General features: G+C 39.4%; 1 protein-coding gene across 1 annotated transcript in view; it reads left to right on the top strand.

Moving 5' to 3' along the window:
- The window catches only part of itga1 (integrin, alpha 1), a 216,134-nt gene that overhangs the window by 158,527 nt on the left and 37,960 nt on the right, over nt 1-19,647 (top strand). Inside the window, exons 19-25 of the mRNA XM_060822674.1 lie at nt 38-148; nt 6,509-6,594; nt 8,403-8,538; nt 11,459-11,539; nt 16,026-16,102; nt 16,455-16,544; nt 17,853-17,955. Of these exons, the coding sequence (XP_060678657.1) occupies nt 38-148; nt 6,509-6,594; nt 8,403-8,538; nt 11,459-11,539; nt 16,026-16,102; nt 16,455-16,544; nt 17,853-17,955 (684 nt within the window). The remainder of the gene's footprint in view (nt 1-37; nt 149-6,508; nt 6,595-8,402; nt 8,539-11,458; nt 11,540-16,025; nt 16,103-16,454; nt 16,545-17,852; nt 17,956-19,647) is intronic.

Raw genomic sequence — 19,647 nt, forward strand, 5'->3', positions numbered from 1 at the left:
CTCAAATGTGACTTCTTTGCCTTTGGCTATTTTTCAGGATGCTCCAGATTTTCTGAACCCCGTGGAGATTCTGGTGGAGTTTGCATTATCAAATCCAGAGGAAGGACCAGTTCTAGATACCAGCTTATCAAATGAAAGGAAAGCTTTGGTAATTTAATGTTCTGTAACTTCTACAATCTTTTGGGTTTTTGAAGTGAGTCAAACATTTCTTATTCGAAACGTATTTGATGAAACAAATTGTAAACCCTGATATATCATTAAAGATAGTGAAGTCTGTAATATAAACTTAGAAGTCCAATTCATCTCAGCAGAGCTCTTAAATCTGTCCGTGGTTGATACTGGGTGTGTTGGCATTGATTGTATAAGGGCAAAGTGTGGTGAGTAGGGGAATGGTTTGACTTAAATTGGGTTAGGTCTTATGAGGAGCAATGGGATTAGTAGTGTATTGTGGGTAGACATGAGATGACACTAATTTGATGTAGGGAGTTGAAGTGGTCATAGTGTGGGTAAAAGCTTATAGATTGGCATGATTTTTTGAGAGGCCACGAAGTTGGGTAGAGAGGCGGAGATTGGCAAGAGTTGACTTGGATAGTCCATGAAGCGTATGGTGGTCTTGGGAGTAAATGATGGAATTTGTTTTTATTTTGTTTTTATTATAACTAGGAGAAATTCCCAGAGTATCTAGGCAGGCCCACCATTTACCACTCAGAGCAGAAATGACTACAGGAGCTGCAGAAGGCTGTGTCCAACTAGGAAAGACCATAAGGGTAGAAGTTGTTCATTTGACTCATTAAGTCCATCCTATCATTCAACAAAGCCATGGCTGATCTGATAATCTGAAACTCCACTTTCCTATCTTAGGCCCATAACCCCCGACTCGCTTAATGATTTAAAATCATCTGATCTTAGCCTTAAGTATACTTCACAATCCGGCCTCATTAGCCCACTGTGGTAAAGAATTCCACAGGTTCATCATTCAGATGAGTGGATTCACACAGGTTTTGGTGCTTGAACTCTTCGCAGTGTACGTCGTTGATGTAGATGAGATATTGTAGCTAAATTTTCAGGTGACACTCATATGACAAGGAAAGTACATTGTGAAGAAAACGTAAGGATTTTGCAGACAGCTATTAATAGGCTGAGTGTAGGCAAAAATCAGGCAGATGAAGTACATTGTGGAATAATGTGCTGTTCACTCTAGTAAGAAGAATGATAAAGCAAAGTATTAAATAAATGGAAAATGACTGAGGAATTCCAAAGTGTAGTGAGATCTAGATTTTCACAAAATATTTGTGTGTGGCTACAACACTTAATCAAGAAGGCTAATGGGATGCTATCCTTAATTGCAAGCAGAAATGTACATAGACTTAAGGATGACATGCCTCAGTTATACAGGGCATTAGTATGACCACATCTCCAATATTGTGCCATATTTAAGGGTTAGTTTATAAGAGAGAGATTGGATAGATTGGACTTGTTCCCACTTGAATTTAGAAGATTGTTGGTGGCTTGGTTGAAGTGTGTAAGATTTGAATGGTCTTGACGAGGTGGAGGTGAAAAGGAGGTTCTCTGTTGTCCCTGAGTCCAGAACTAGTGGACACAGTTTAAGAATTAGGAAACCCCCATTCTGGGCAGAAATGAAGAGCTTTTCTTTCTGACTCAGAAGATTGTATGACATTAGAATCCTTTGTTTTAGAAGGTGGCTGATGTGAGTTCATTGAATATTTTAACACAGAGGTGAATAGATTAGGTTAGATTCCCTACAGTGTGGAAACAAGCTCTTCAGCCCAACAAGTCCACACCAACCCTCTGAAGTATAACCCACCCATACCCCTAACCTATACATACTCCTGTCTAATGCACTTAACACTATGTGCAATTTAGCATTGCCAATACATCTAACTTGTTCATCTTTGGATTGTGGGAGGAAACCCATGCAGAGACAGGAAGAATATGCAAACTCCACACAGACGGTCGCCCAGGCGGTAATCGAATCCAGGTCCCTGGCGCTGTGAGGCAGTAGTGCTAACCACTGAGCCATCATGCACTAGATTCTTGCTCAAGTTAAAAATCACAACACCAGGTTATAATCCAACAGGTTTACTTGGAAGTATTAGCTTTTGGAGCACTGTTCCTTCTTCAGGTAGCTGTGCAGCAGGACCACAAGACACAGACTTTCTAGCAAAAGTTACTGTCATGCAAATGATATATTGAACAAACCTAGGTTGCTGTTAAGTCTTTCATCTTTTAGAATGGGTTGCAGATTTTGGTTCATTAATATGTAAATCCCCAAACTTCTTTTAAGTTATCTTGACACTGTGACTTAAGGTTTTATAAAAAAAGGTAACATCTCAGCTCAGACAATGCATTAAAGGTGTGAGGTTAGAATCTGTCTGTATTCCAATCTTGAGTCAGACTGATTCTATTTCCAAAGTGGAATTTATGAAATATTACATGGATTGACTGCCTGTAGATTGTGCACTTTTTGAGCAAAATAGAATGTATCTGCAAATATAATTTCTCCCCATACACTTAATTGTGTGTGTGTGTATACACATGAGAGCGAGAGTTAGAGAGAGATAGAGAGAGAGAGAGAGAGAGAGAGAACAAAGTTAAAAATCGCAACACCAAGTTACAGTCCAACAGGTTTAATTGGAAGCACTAGCTCTCGTGATGCTGCTCCTTCGTCAGCTAGTGCTTCCAATTAAACCTGGTGTTGTATGATTTTTAACTTTGTACACCCCACTGGCATCTCCAAATCATGTAAGTGTGCGTATTTACATGTGTGCATTCTTGGTAAAGCGTGCATGTGAATGTGGTGGAGTATAAGCCTGTGTGTGCAAGAGAGAGAGAGAGAAAGAGAGAGAAAAAGAGAGAGAGAAACTAGTGTAGTGGGGTGACCTTTATGATCTGCAGGTAGTCAATCCATGTAATATTTCATAAATTCCACTTTGAAAATAGAACCACTCTGACTCAAGACTGGGATACAGACAGACTCTCTCCTCACACATTTAATGCATTATCTGAGCTGAGATGTCACTTTTGTTTATAAAACCTTAAGTTATCGTGAGAAGGTGATTTAAAGGAAGTTCTAGGATTTACATAGAAATGAACCAAAACCAGCAAACCCATTCTAAAAGAGGAAAAACTTAACAGCAATCTAGGTTTGCTCAATATATCATTTCAGTTGCATGACACTGTAATCTTCTGTTATAAATTCTGTGTCTATGGTCCTGTTACATAGATACCTGATGAAGGAGCAGCACTCCAAAAGCTAATGTTTCCAAATAAACCTGTTGCACTCTAACTTGGTGTTGTGTCATTTTTAGCTTTGTACACCCCAGCATATCATAGATGCAGCATGGCTCCTGCGTATCATAGATTCTTGCTAGACAAGAGAGTCGAAGGTTATCAGGGCTAGATGGGAACATGAAATTTGAAACACAAACAGAATAGCCATGATCTTCCTTCTTAGTGGACCAGGCTTGAGGGCTGAGTGGCCTACTTCTGTTCCTATTTCAAATGTATGTATATAATTCTCACCACAGAAAATTTCATCCTATAATTTCCCGTTGGTCTTTAAACAGGACAGAAATTAGACCTTAACTAAGTTGGCAGAAAATTTGGTATAAGATTGAAAAAGACCATGTTGTAGACCTGTAATTCAAAGCCATTTCTTGTCTCTTTAATGATTCAGAAGAAAAATAAAGGCCATAAGGCCTTAAGACCATAAGACATAGGAATGGAAGTAAGGCCATTCGGCCCATTGAGTCCACTCCGCCATTCAGTCATGACTGATGGGCATTTCAACTTCACTTATCCGCATTCTCCCCGTAGCCCTTAATTCCTTGTGACATCAAGAATTTATCAATCTCTGCCTTGAAGACATTTAGCGTCCCAGCCTCCACTGCACTCTGCGGCAATGAATTCCACAGGCCACTCTCTGGCTGAAAAAATGTCTCCGCATTTCTGTTCTGAATTTACCCCCTGTAATTCTAAGGCTATGTCCATGGGTCCTAGTCTCCTCGCCTAACGGAAACAATTTCCTGGCGTCCACCCTTTCCAAGTCATGTATTATCTTGTAAGTTTCTATTAGATCTCCCCTCAATCTTGTAAACTCCAATGAATACAATCCCAGGATCCTCAGCCGTTCCTCGTATGTTAGACCTACCATTCCAGGGATCGTCCATGTGAATCTCCGCTGGACACGCTCCAGTGTCAATATGTCCTTCCTGAGGTGTGGGGACCAAAACTGGACACAGTATCCAAATAGGGCCTAACCAGAGCTTTATAAAGTCTCAGTAGCACAACGGTGCTTTTATATTCCAACTCTCTTGAGATAAGTGACAACATTGCATTCGCTTTCTTAATCATGGACTCAACCTGCATGTTTACCTTTAGAGAATCCTCGCCTAGCACTCCCAGATCCCTTTGTACTTTGGCTTTACGAATTTTCTCACTATTTAGAAAGTAGTCCACGTTTGTATTCTTTTTTCCAAAGTGCAAGACCTCTCATTTGCTCACGTTGAATTCCATCAGCCATTTTCTGGACCACTCTCCCAAACTGTCTAGATCCTTCTGCAGCCTCCCTACTTCTTCAGTACTACCTGCCTGTCCACCTAACTTTGTATCATCAGTTAACTTCGCTAGAATGCCCCCAGTCCCTTCATCCAGATCATTAATAAAGAACGTGAATAGCTGCGGCCCCAACACTGAACCCTGTGGGACACCGCTTGTCACTGGCTACCATTCCCAAAAAGAACCTTTTATCCCAACTCTCTGCCTTCTGTGAGACAGCCAATCCTCAATCCATACCAGTAACTCACCTTGAACACCATGGGCCTCACCTTGCTCAGCAGCCTCCCGTGTGGCACTTTATCAAAGGCCTTTTGGAAGTCTAGATAGACCACATCCACTGGATTTCCCTGGTCTAACCTACTTGTCAGCTCTTCAAAGAATTCCAACAGGTTTGTCAGGCATGACCTCCTCTTACTAAATCCATGTTGACTTGTTCTAATCCGACGCTGCTCTTCCAAGAATTTAGAAACCTCATCCTTAATGATGGATTCTAGAATTTTACCAACAACTGAGGTTAGGCTAATTGGCCTATAATTTTCCATCTTTTGTCTTGATCCTTTCTTGAACAAGGGAAAGAGGTAGCCAAAGGTAGCCAGAAGCAGTATCCATTTAGAAGAGAAGATCCATGCCGGTCGATACGCTGATAAGCAGCTTAAAAACAGTCGGACTTAGTGGCAAAACATATTTCCTTAGAGTTCAGTGAAAAAGTGATTAAGTTAGGTTGTCTTTGAAGAAAGAATCATGTGGTAAATCAGCAAAAAGTTGCTGTAAGGAAATATTTATAACCTCATCAGTTGTTTGATTATTTTTAAGTAAAGATAGGAATGATACTTCACTGGGGTTGAGTGTCTGTAAAAGATATGTTGGAACAAAGTGTTAAATACATTTGCTACTTATAATAAGATCTTTCCCAATTGTCTTTTTTGTCAGTCTTTTGTTCAATAGAAATAAATCATTTTCTTAAAATGGGGTCACCTGTATGATCTGCAGGCAGTCAATCCATGTAAATTTTATAAATTTTATAAATTCCACTTTGGAAATTGAACTAGTCTGACTCAAGAATGGGATACAGACAGACTCTAACTCACACCTTTAATGCATTTGATTCCTCACTCTGGAATCAGATTTGTCCAGTATTACCATCAGCTGGCATCATGGCAAATGAATAATACAGACCTTATATCAACTCAGAAACATTCAGTCAAGAGATAAAAGCGAGCAACAATGGTCGGAATATTTTAAAAATTGATTTTTTAAAAAATCTCAACATTTCTGAATTAAAATGTAACAGATATGCTACTCATTATCCAACCCCACAACCTTACATAAAGGTTGTAATTTTTGAGCCAGTTAATTTTAGGGCATCCAATAGATCTTTTTATTTATTCATGGAATGTAGGCATCACTTACTCAGGTAATATTAAGTAGCTATCTTTAATATGGTTTTAATGTTAAAGTTACAGTAATATAATCCATATCTATTCCATATTACCTTAAGGAAAAGGACTTTTTATTTGCCATGTTTCCATATCGTGACTGCTCTTTCAGGTAAAAGATTAGTACTGCTAAATTAGGCTGAGTAGCAATGATATGTATGGAGCTGATTGGTACTCTTTTATTTTGCTGCAGAAGCAGTATTTTTGGTTTTAGATGGAGTTCACGTCTTTAAAGTATAATTACATGTTGTACTGCAGGATAAACTGTTCTATATGCAGATTGTTTACATTTATATTTAGCGTACAGCTTTGCTATTGTGACACGTGTCCCCAGAAGGGCTGAAAAAGCTGCAGTTATTGTTCAGCTCAAACAGGTCCAAATAGCTTCTCATTCCACAACCAGGTTATTTCTCATACTGAGCAAATTTCTAATCACTGCAGCTTAGTTTGTTTATGTATTCTGTAATTCTACTGTTAAAAATGTACTTCATCAGGTATCTTTCACAAAGGATTGTGGAGAAGATGAAGAATGCATCAATGATCTGACACTTACAGCACAAACAGACTTGAAGAATAATAAGTAAGGAAGATTACAAAATAAATTAGTTAAACAAATGTCGAATATCATTTCAGGTTTCACCTTATTACTCTTGATTTCCTCTCTACCTTTTTATGCACAGGGAACATAACATTTTTGTTATTTCTTACAATGATTGTAGTGTACATAGAAGCCCTGGCAAGAGCTGGCCTGACCTTTGTGCGTTTCTTTGGATAATGAGAATCCCCTTTCAGAGAAATAGGGTATCCATTTGGTCTGATCCTGGGACACCTTCTTCAGTTGACCTTTGGAATTGTTAAAAGTAGGAACGAATGTGCAAAGAAAGTATTTTAAGTCATTGTCTGTCAAGTTCATTGGAGCTGTCAACAAACCTGACAAATCAACTCTCAAAACTGTGAAAAGCAACCATCAAGAGGAGGACCCGCAAAAATGAGATCGGCATCTATCAAGGCGATCTGTGAAAAGTGCCAAGGGGTACTCTCAAAAGCAACTTTCAAAGGGAAATGCCAAGGATTTTTATACTCCTGCACTTTACATATTTCAAAAAAAAAAGTCTGGAGTGTTACACATAAAAAAGGCTATTTTACTGTGTTTTTTTTGTGTGGCCTGACTGTCTCATTTACTGAATTACTGTTGCACAACTTATTTTACATCAATTATTGCAGCAAGGTTCCTGTTATTTCATTGCTCAAGTGACAAATCCAAATAGTTCTTTATGTCTTGAAAGAGAACTCTAGATTCAAATTCAAATTCAAAATCAACACTTTCTTGATGAAAGGCCTATGCCCAAAACATTGATTCTCCTGCTCTTCAGATGCTGCCTGACCTGCTTTGCTTTTCCAACACCACACTCTTGACTCTAACTTCAAATGCTTATTGTTACAAGAGGTTGGTCACTTAAATGAAATGTTTGTTGTTATAAGACATTATGTAGTTGAAATGATGTAAATGTAGTAAATGGATTTTTATGAATGACCCTTTTTTTCAATATAGTGAAGTATGCAATATACACATAACATCCTTTAGTGGATTTTTATTAAATCTCAACTCTGCATGGACTTTATGATCTTCCTATGAGGGATTCAAGGTAAGTTAGCATAACAAACATAAGGACAAAAGGTGGTAGTTACAGATTGTGAAATGGCACTAAGTTATTATATGGACAACAAAGAGTCAAGGGAGTGGGTAATTAACTAGCATAGGTTGGCCCAGAGGGTGTGAGGCACCATGGGAGGGGTAGATATTTGGGGATAAGATGGCATGGAGAATGAGGGATCACAGCGATAGATATCGTAAGACCATAAGACAGTGCAGTAATTAGGCCAATCCTGGCTGATAAGTTTCTCAACCCATTCCCCACTTAGAAACTTAGACTTCTCCAGTTTCCTCATTTCCCGTCCCCCCACCTTCTCTCAGTCCCAACCCTTGAACTCAGCACCGCCTTCCTAGCCTGCAATCTTCTTCCTGGCCTCTCCGCCCCCACCCCCACTCCGGCCTAACACCCTCACCTTAACCTCCTTCCACCTATCGCATTTCCACAGCCCCTCCCCCAAGTCCCTCCTCCCTACCTTTTATCTTAGCCTGCTGGACACACTCTCCTCATTCCTGAAGAAGGGCTCATGCCCGAAACGTCGATTCTCATGCTCCTTGGATGCTGCCTGACCTGCTGCGCCTTTCCAGCAACACATTTTTAGCTCTGAAATTAATAAATCCATGGTTTCTTCAAAGGTCAATGATATTCTGCGTCCTACCCCACTGCTTCAATTTTTCAATTAAAAATTGTATTTCTATATTATCTTAAAATGACAAATACTGATCTTAAATTGCAGAATGAAACCCCACATCGTTCAATCCAATCAGAAGAAGTTCAGTGTGGCGATTAAATTAATAAACCAAAAGGAAAATGCCTACAACTCAAGAATAACTGTGACCTTTTCTAAAAATATATATTTCACTGGAGTTGAGGTAAGGAAACTATAGTGTTATTGATAAACTTAGTGTCTGTATGCATTGGTACAGAGGTCTTTTTCTTGATTTGTTTATTGAATATGGGCATCAATGCTGCCATTTATTGTCCATCACTAATTGCCCTGGAGAAGCTGGTGGTAAACTGCCTTCTGGAATCACTGCAGTCCTTCCAGTAAAGGTACACACACAATGATGCTGGAAGGAGTTCCATGATTTTGACCTAACGACACTGAAGGAAAAGTGACATATTTCCCAGTCAGGATGGTGCCTGCCTTGGAATAGAACTCGCAGTCGGTGTCAATCCCATGTGAATGCAGCTTCTGTCCTTCTAGATAGTAAATCTTCCAGTTTTGTAAGGTGCTGGTCGAAGGAAACTTGGTAAGTTTCTGAAGTGCATCTTGTCGATGGTACACTTGTGTGTCAGTGGTGGAGAGAGTGAATGTTGAACGCATTGAATGCAATGCCAATTGAATGGGATCCTTTGCCCTGATCAGCTTTCCTATTGATCCGTGTTTCACAGGGAACAATGAGATTGATAATCTGCAATAAAGAAAGCGTCATCTACTAGTTTTATTTTGCTAATGTTAAACTCCCTGACCACTGCCAGAAATAAATGTCGTGAGAATGCTGGTTCTGTAACTTCACTTCGAATATTATTTACACTTTATGGCAGTATTCTGTGTACCTGAGTGAAAATTAATCGGGAGGTGGAAAAAGAATATGCTTGCAGTGTTATTGATCTCCAACCCTGTGAGAGCATCAATTCATCTCTGCTTTCAATACAAAGATAATGGAAAGAAAAATTGCATTCATATAGTGCCTTTCATGATTGATAGTTTTCCCAAAGCTCTTTTACAGGTAATTAAGTAGATTCTGAAGTACAATCAACTATTAAAATGTCCATTTTTCGGCACCCTTAACAACTCAAAGGTTTACAGATGCAGGGACCTATGTCAGTGTCAGATTTATTATTTTTTGGATACCTTACCTGCAAGCTAGAGGCAAAGCAGGAGCAAGTAGAATGACACTCAAATCCTGGGGCGGCATGGTGGCCCAGTGGTTAGCACTGCTGCCTTACAACGTTCAGGGATCTGGGTCCGATTCCTGCCCCAGGTGACTGTGTGGAGTTTACACATTCTCCCAGTGTCTGCGTGGGGTTTCCTCCCATGATCCATTGATGTGCAGATCAGGTGAATTGGTTGTGCTAAACTCCCCATAGCGTTAGGTGCATTAGTCAGGAGTTGTTATTAGGTGGGCAAATGGGTTTGGGCGGGTTGCTCTTTGGAGGGTCTGTGTGGACCCAAAGGGCCTGTTACCACACTGTAGGGAATCTAATCAAATCAAATGACCATCCTGCAGCAATCCCATGTTCACAGATATGAGATCACATCTGATGTAGTTGGCTTTAGAGTGAAGGCACTTTTAATTGGGGACCTTTTAATATGTCACTACACCAACATATTTTCAATGATTAGTTGAAATCTGAACTGGTGAAACACTGCAGCATAAATATGCAAGGCACGCATTAAAAGAACTATAAGGTTCGCTTTTCATTAGGAGAATTAAAGAGTTTGTGAAATGTATCAAATAAAAACACAACATGCTCAAAATTCTCAACAGGTCTGTCAGCAGCAATGAAGGGAGGAACAGAGTTAAGCTTTGAGTCAAATATGACCAATAGTTCTGGTTTACTGAGGTCAATGTAGTGTTTCATAATTTGGCAGTGTCATTAATAATAATGCACTATGTTGCTATCAAGCAGGTAATGTTGAAGACTTCCTTCTGAGTGATAAATAGGGCATGTCTCTTTTTCTCCACTTCACATAATAGTGCCTTAGCTCCTGTAATTGTAAATCTAAGTGTTCCTCCATAGCACTGCTTGATTATAGCTATGTGCATAAATGGTCTAAATTTGTTTGCCTGCTGAAATTAGATTATTTCGTGAAATAATTAGTTTGATGCTGGGAATCCTTCTTCAATTCTGAGAGCTTACTTTGATGAGTGGATTAGGCAGCAGAAAATGGCTTTGAATGAGTGCAAATCCTGGAGGCCATAAGGCTCTATCAAACAACTACTCAAGTAAATAATAACATCAACTCTCAAGAAAACTAAAAGGATAGATTACTCTAGAGAGTCTTTGTTTCATGCTCTAATGTGTCTCAAACAGCTTTAGGTATGCTGTTACAGAGGTATACTCTAGTAGTCCATCACTTTCAATTCAGTCATTGCATTTTGCAGGGCTTACAATGATGGTAACAGTAGAAAATCTGAATTTCCAACATGTCTTAAGTATAAAGCACTAAACTTATAATATCCTGATTTTTGAATCCATATTGACAGTCAACTAAGTTGGACTTGATTTTGTATTACATTTGTGAAAAAACTGAATGGAAGATTAGTTTTCAGTTACGCATAGGTGATCATAAATGGAGTGGTGATGAATAATTTGTAGTGTTTATTCTGATATCACTGAATGATGAATTTTTAATTCATTTGAAGTTGTCACTGAATATGTACATGAAATTATCAACTTTTTTCCAACAATGATTTCTATTTATTTCTCATAAATCAGACTAACTTGGATTAAAGTTGTTTTAAATGAGAGATATTGCGTCCCAGAGACAAGATAGTTGCAGGTGCTTCTGCATGACTCTGCAGTACCTTGCAGAGCTTTGAAACTGCTGTTTCCATTCCCATATATATTCCAGTTCATCTACAGAGAAATGTCGACAGAAGCTGTGAAGTAGTGACTGAGCAGCAGTTCATAATGCAAAGAATCCCTCTAGTGAGGGACAAAAATAAAACAGTAAGAGAACAGTGACAACTTTACAGCAAAAAGTCGATAATCAATGCATTTTAACTGATTTAATTATTCTATGAAAACAATGAATTTACATGTCTTTTGGTTTCCTTAAAGCAAAATGATGATTGCATGCCATCAGAATCCAACAATGTGACATGTAAAGTGGGATATCCATTTCTCATGCCTGGAGCAGAGGTAGGAACTGTTCAGTTTTGCTATCCAGAAGGCAGTGCATTGCTTTCAAAAGCAAGAAATCACTTCAATAAAATTTCTTCACAATTTAATGTATCACTTGCACTTTTTAAATATTTCCCTTTTTTTAGCAAATAGCTGGTTTATTGATGGTTCAATAGCTTGCATGTATTCCACGAGCTTTATCAATTTTACACATTACCACAAATTGTGGATTGAAATTGACATAATTGTTTGGGTTTAAGTAAATACAGGAAGTTGGACGGTGTTTTAGTGCGTGATTCAAAAGAGCGTAGTTGACATATGTACAATTTCAGTGCTTCTTGAATCTTAGAGTCATAGAGATGTACAGCAAGGAAACAAACCCTTTGGTTCAACCCGTCCATGCCGACCAGATATCCCAATCTAATCTAGTCCCACCTGCCAGCACCCAGCCCATATCCCTCCAAACCCTTCCTATTCATACACCCATCCAGATGCCTTTTAAATATTGTAATTGTACCAGCCTCCACCACTTCCTCTGGCAGCTCATTCCATACACGTACCACCCTCTGCGTGAAAAGGTTGCCTCTTAGGTCTTTTTATATCTTTTCCCCTCTCACCCTAAACCTATGCCTTCTAGTTCTGGACTCCCCCACACCAGGGAAAAGACTTTGTCTTTTTATCCTATCCATGTCCCTCACGATTTTGTAAACCTCTTTTAAGGTCACCCCTCAGCCTCCAACGCTCCAGGGAAAACAGCCCCAGCCTGTTCAGCCTCTCCCAGTAGCTCAAATCCTCCAACCCTGGCAACATCCTTGTAAATCTTTTCTGAACCCTTTCAAGTTTCACAACATCTTTCCCGATAGGAAGGAGACCAGAATTGCACGCAATATTCTAAAACTGGCCTCACATGACCTCCCATCTCCTGTACTCAATACTCTGACCAATAAAGGAATGCATACCCAGCATGTTCTTCACTATCCTATCTACCTGTAACTTCACTTTTAAGGAGCTATGAACCTGCACTCTGAGGTCTCTTTGTTCAGCGATAAGTCCTGCTAAGATTTGCTTTCCCAAAATGTAGCAGCTCACATTTATCTGAATTAAACTCCAACTGCCACTTCTCAGCTCCATTGGCTCATCCGATCAAGATCGCGTTGTAATCTGAGGTAAGCTTGCTGTGGCTGTAGAGCCAGTGAGAGTCCCACATTGCATCTTTGTTGGAAGGTTATCTGATGAACATGCCAGTCACACAAGGAGGCCACAGCTGAGTTTTCTCCTGGAATTAAGCACCCATGGGTAGAAGGCCCACTTATCTGGAGTCACCAGTCAATCAGAAGACAAAATCTCTCGTGCTTAGCAGGGCCACTAAAGGTATGCCAGAAGGAACCCCCTCCCCCCTTCCAAACTACCACCACCATACTGACCCTAACAATTGTGGAGGGTCCAGGCCTTACAAGAAAGTAATTTGGGTAGATCTATCAGTGGCCAAAGGGAGAGAGGACCTGCAAGTTGCAATTAAAATTTGCAACCTCAGAGATGCCAACCTTCCGACAAAGATTTGAAACAGGAGCAGATCAGGGAAGGCCACTCAACCTCAAGGTTTACCTGGGTAGGGTCTGGGTGGGCTGCTCTTCAGGGGGTCAGTGTGCATTTGATGAGCTGAATTGCCTGCTTCCATACCGTAGGGATTCTATGATCCTGTGATACTCCACACCATGCTGATCTGCTTACTGTTCGATCCTGCCTACATGTGATAATCATTCATATCTTCGATTACCAAGAATCTATCTACCGCTGATTTACTAAATACTCAAAAACTCTACATCCATTATTTTTTGTGGAAGAAAGTTCCAAAGACTCATGAGCCACTGTACAATAAATAAACTCCTTGTCTGTGCATCTCTAATTTTTAAACTGTGACCCCTTGTTCTCTACTCTCTCAGAAGAGAAATCAAACATTTTACATTCACCCTATCAAAGCACCTGAGGATCTTCTGTCATTCAATAAAGATTCAAATTGATTTACACCTCGTGATACCATGGAATGGATGAAGACAGACATTGGATACTCAAAAGGATGTGGCACCTGATAATATTCCAGGAATAGTACTGAAGACTTGTCCTTCAGAACTTGTCAAGTCCCTAACTAAACTATTTCAGTACAGTTACAATGGCATTTACCCGAATAAGTGGATAATTACCCGGTTTTGTCCTGTCCACAGTACCCTGGACAAATCCAATTCAGATTACTGCTTCATCAGTCACCTCTCAAATATCAGGAAAGTGGTAAAACAGTCTTGACAGAGCTATCAAGTGGCACTAATTCAACACAAACCTACTCTTTGATGCACAGTTGTGTTCTGCCAGGCCATCTAAGCTTCTAATCTCATTACAGCCTTCATTCAAACTTAGATAAAAGAGCTGAGATCAAAAGAAGAAATAAAGGTGACTGCCCTGGACACCAAGCAGCATCTAACTGGCAACAAGGAGCCCGAGAATACTGCAGTCAATCAGAATTGGGGGAGGGGACTCTGCTCTGTCTACTCACGCAAACCACAAAGGAAGATGCTTGTAGTTTGTGATGGTCAGTCATCTCAGCAATAGAACATTATTGCAGGAGTTTACAAGAATGATCCCAGAAAGGAAAGGATTGTCATATGAGGGGCAGTTGAGGGCTCTTGGTCTGTACTCTATGGAGTTTAGAAGGATGAGGGAGGATCTGATTGAAACTTAAAAGATATGGAGAAGCCTGGTTAGAGCAGATATGGAGAAGATGTTTCCACTAGTAAGAGTGACCAGGACCCAGGGGTACAGCCTCAAGATGAAGGAATGATTCTTTAGTACTGAGATGAGGAATTTCTTCCGCTGGAGAGTGGTAACACTGTGGAACTCATTGCTGCAGAAGGCTGTGGAGGCCAGGTCACTGAGTGTATTTAAAACAGATCAATAGGTTCTTGATTAATAAGGGGATCAAGGGTTTTGAAGAGAAGGCAGGAGAATAGGGTTGTGAAACATCTCAGCCATGATCGAATGATGGAGCAGACACATTGAGGTATAGAATCATACAGCATGGAAGCAAATCCTTCAGTCCAAGTAGTCCATGTTGACCATATTCCCAAACTAAATTGTTCCACTTGCCTGTATTTGGCCCATATTCCTCCAAACCCTTTCTATTCACGTACTTATCCAAATGTCTTTTAAATGTAATAACTGTACCCTCAGCCACCACTTCCTCTGGCAGTTGATTCCACACACAAACCACTGTGTAAAAAACGTTGCCCCTCATGTCCTTTTCTTATCTCACCTTAAAAAGTACACCCACTAGTTTTGAACTCACCCATTCTAAGGAGCCGTTCACCTTATCTGTGCCTGTCATGATTTTATAGACCTCTATAAAATCACCCATCAACCTCCTATGCTCCAGTCAAAAAAGTCTCAGCCTATCCAGCCTGCTTTTATGTCTCAAACCTTCCAGTCCTGGCAACATCCTAGTAAATCTTTCTGAACCCTCCCCAATTTAATACTATCCTTCCTATAACAGGGCGACCAGAATTACACACAGTACTCCAGAAGAGGTCTCACCAATGTTCTTTACCATCTCAACATGACATCCCAATTGCTATTCTCAAAGATTCAGTGGGCTGAATGATGTATTCTGCTCCTAATCTTATGGAATGTGAGAAAATAAAAATGTCTACTTCAAGGAGCTGGGATGACGCTTTAGATATTATAATGGGGCTGCAAGCTCTGGCAAGAGCTACTTTAACACATTCATATCTTTTCGCCATCTTCTTAATCTAGCCTCTCTGCTCCCTACAAGATCTCCATCCAGGTCTATGAACCTTCCCAACTTACCTCTGCATCTCAGACCTCTAATGTCTTTCCCAGATACCAATAACCCTCTTTGACAAAGCCAGCTTCCTTGAGGGTTTTAGCCTCTAGCCCCACATCTTCAAACCTCAAGTTTGTTAGGTCTCTGAACAAGCTCCTATGGTTGGGATCTCCTTTCACTCAGTATCTCCTCTGATCCCTCCAAAAACACCATGTCTCTTCTTCCCACAGATCTCCAAATTCCCATCATTGCCACTGAACCCCATCTGTTACCCTTGGTCAGATCTCCAATTTCCACTTTTCCCCCACATAAGGACCCTAGCATTGACATTGACATTCCCATTCCTGACATTGTCCTCCTAAATCAAAACATAACCTATCCCTGACCAACTTTCCCTTCTTCCTCCAAAATCGATTCCTAGGTTCACAATTTCCTTACCGAAATTCCCTGTCTATGATGGGTCAGGTAAGTTAAAGTCCAGCATAATAGGAAAGACCAAGAAAAGTGATCATAAACCAGTTCAATAACTTTAATGTTTTTGAAGAGAAGAGATTAGAAATTTCGATCAAATAAGAATGCACAGGCTGATGGGAATTGATGGCAATTGTCTGAACCTTTTTTTCTGACAGTGCTGTTCTGGTTTATTTCTTTGCTCTTCTGTCATTTTTTTAGGTTTCTTTTAAAATGAAATTTGAGTTCCATACCTCTCATCTCCTCAGTGATGTTCACTTACACCTGGAAGCAACAAGGTACAGAAAAATGCACAAGAAAATGGATTTCATTTAATGTTGCATTGTTACAAATGGTATTATGCTTAAATGTAGATAAAAGTTCCACATTAAAAATTACTTGAATAAATAATGCTGACTTAGAAAACTAACCACATTGGAATACAGTTTCCAAAGGTTCTAAAATATGAATGAAATCATATTTTGTTGCAACAAATTAACATGTAGCATTCTAGTAGAAATAGTTTGGAGCTGTAATTATGTGTGTTTGTTAAGGTAAAACATACCAGTTTAAAATTTTAACGTTTGTTTTAAGTTGTAACTACAAAAGAAAAGATTTTGTGAAGTGTAAATTCTATTTCTAACATTTCAGTGACAGCAATGAACAAAATGAAACATTACATGACAATGAAGTCACCATCTCAGTTCCAATATTGTATGAAGCTGGACTGCTCTTTTCAAGGTAACATGTCCTTACAGTTTGAGAGAACTAGGCTGTACTTGCTGTAGGATGCTGAGATTCATGTAAATGTTGATAATGTAACTGATAAAATTAAGTTTGGCAACAACTAAATATAAGAGAAGATACCAGTCTAGAATGAGCATTGTAAAAGAAGAGGTCTTACACAATACACTAGCAAGCTGCAATATACAAATGTAAACAAAGAACTGAAAACAACAAAAGCTGGAGATCACAACGGGTCAGGCAGCATCCATGGAGAGAGACCAAGCTAACGTTTCAAGTCTAGATGACTCTTCATCAAAATCAAAACATTAACTTGCTCTCTCTCCATGGATGCTGCCTGACCTGCTGTGATCTTCAGCGTTTTTTTTGTTTTCAGTACAGATTCCAACATCTGCAGTAATTTGTTCTATAAATAAAAATGAGTTTTACAATATATCAGGAAGAGAGATCTCTTAGAGATAAGGAAGAAACAGCCTCAGGGACAGTTTATGTGCATAATCCTACAGCCCAGAGAAACTCCAGACTGGTATCTCAATGCACAAGGATCAGTATTGGCTTAAAGCACAAGATAAAACAGTAACAACTCTCTGTCTGCTGAAACCACATCAGTTTAAGATGCGAATGAAGGCAGAACTAAAATTTATATGAGAAACAACAAGCTCAAAATTTGTCATATGATTATCTTGACTGCCTGTTGTGTGAATACTACTCCATATAAATGTTAGCAATTTCGGAGTGACCTACACACTAACATATCAACTAGGAGGCACTATCAATGTTTAATAATCGCACTGTATGTTTGTAAGAACTTAAAACTTATTTTTGTTAATCGTTTTAAAGTTTGTTATATTTAGCTAGTAAAATATATTTGCATAGAAGGCATTAAAAAGCATATATTAGCTGGTGTGTTGAATTGATAGAGTATCAATTAAACCTACAATGCCATTACAGACTTGATTTGGAGATGCCTGTGTTGGACTAGGGTGTACAAAGTTATAGTAGTCTCTACTATCACCTGATGAAGGAGCGAAGCTCCGAAAGCTAGTGTGCTTCCAATTAAACCTGTTGGACTATAACCTGGTGTTGTGTGATTTTTAACTTATTACAGACGTATGTTTGGAGAGTTTATCTTTAAAGCACAAATTTATAACATTGGCTGTTTCAGTGACAAAACTGGCCACACGGTTACTGAAATTGTTACATCTTACCAAGACGACAAAGTAAACATGCCATTGACTGAAAAACAAAACAAAACAAAACCAACAAACATTTGTTTTGTGTTCAAAAGTTTTTTTCTTATCTTAGGACTATAAAGGACGACCATTTTAAAATAGCAGCCAATGAGACAATTCCTGATGTTATTAAAACGACAGAGGAGATTGGTGATGCAGCAGACATCACTTATATGGTAAGCAAGAGCAACATTTTCATTAAGTAGCAGATAAAGCACTAACCTGATATGAAATCGAGCAGCCGTTTGTGAGCATTTTACTATCGTTTGTTTATTATAGATTCACAGAAAGTTCATAATTCCTTGTTTGTCCCTCCATTACCCCAGCTATATGTCAAATAACACGTGAACTTTGAATATAGAAAGAGCACATCATTATGTTGTGGCAAATATTTGACAGAAAGTTGTGTAAATGACAAGGATGTTATCAGACATATTTTTGTCTGTGAGACTACAAAGAATTAACTGTCAAATTCAGGAAACATGCAAGGATAGAGGAGGTAACTGATGCTAAAAGATTTCAGTTATGATCACTAAATTTTTAAATGATTTACATTATTTTGCTCAATTTCCTGTAACCCCCATAAGGACTGACTATTTATGAGCCCCCTTCTCCAGAAAGAGAAGGTGATGAGGTATCTATAGTTTACCTGCTAGAAGATGTGTAGGTAATATTTCATGCAATTTATTTTATATGTTCATGCAGTTGGAAAATCAGTGTTTGATTAGGAGTAGTAAGCATAGCTTTGCGAGTGGGAGATCATGCCTCACAAATTTGTTGGAGTTCTTTGATGAAGTGAGCAGGAAGATTGACGAAGGCAGGGTGGTAGATGCAGTCTATATTGAATCCAAGGGGAGCTGCCAAATTGGATACAAAATTGGCTTGATGGCAGGAAGTAAAGGGTAATAGTGGAAGGATGCTTGTTGGCCTGGAGGTCGGTGACTGGTAGAGTGCCTCAGGGGTCACTACTGAGTCCATTACTGTTTGTTATCAAAATGGTGTATCACTATATATGTAAAAAAGTTGACCCTCAAGTTCCTTTTATTCTTTCCTCTTTGACCTTAAACTGATGTCCTTGACTCCTCAGCCCTGGGAACAAGACAGAGTACATTCACCCTATCCATGCGTCTCATGATCCTATACATCTCTATTATATTCAACCTCAGTCTCCCATGCTGTAAAGAAAAAAGTCCATTTTGGATGAGAATGTATAAGACATGATTAATGAGTTTGTTGATGACACTAAAATAGGTGGCATTGTGAACAGAGAGGAAGGTTATCAGAAATTGCAGCAGGATCTTGATCAGCTGGGGAAGTAAGCCAAGAAATGGCAAATGGTGTTTAATATAGATAAGTGTGAGGTGTTACATTTTGGAAAATCAAATCAAGGTAGGAGTTTCATGGTGAATGATAGGACCTTAAGAGGTGTAGTGAAACAGAGGGATCTTAGAGTTCAGGTTCACGGTTCTCTGAAAGTGGAGTCACAGGTGGACAGGGCAGCGAAGGAGGCTTTTGACACACTGCCCTTCACCAGTCAGGGCACTGAGTATAGAAGTCAGGAAGTTATGTTGCAGTTATACAGGACATTGGTGAGACTGCACTTGGAGTGTTATGTTCAGTTTTGACCACCTTGTTATAGGAAGGATGTTATTAAGCTAGAAAAAGTACAGAAGAAATTTACAAGGATGTTGCCAGGATTCAATGGTCTGAGTTATATGCAGAGGTTGGACAAGCTAGGACTTTTTTCTTTGGAGCATGGGAGACTGAGGGTGAATCTAATAGAAATGTAAAGGAGCATGAGAGGCATGGACAGGGTGACTGCACTCAGTCTTTTTCCCAGGGAAATCATGGACATCAGTTTAAGGTCA

The sequence above is a fragment of the Hemiscyllium ocellatum genome, chromosome 1 (genome assembly GCF_020745735.1).
Source record: "Hemiscyllium ocellatum isolate sHemOce1 chromosome 1, sHemOce1.pat.X.cur, whole genome shotgun sequence".
Lineage (NCBI taxonomy): Eukaryota > Metazoa > Chordata > Chondrichthyes > Orectolobiformes > Hemiscylliidae > Hemiscyllium > Hemiscyllium ocellatum.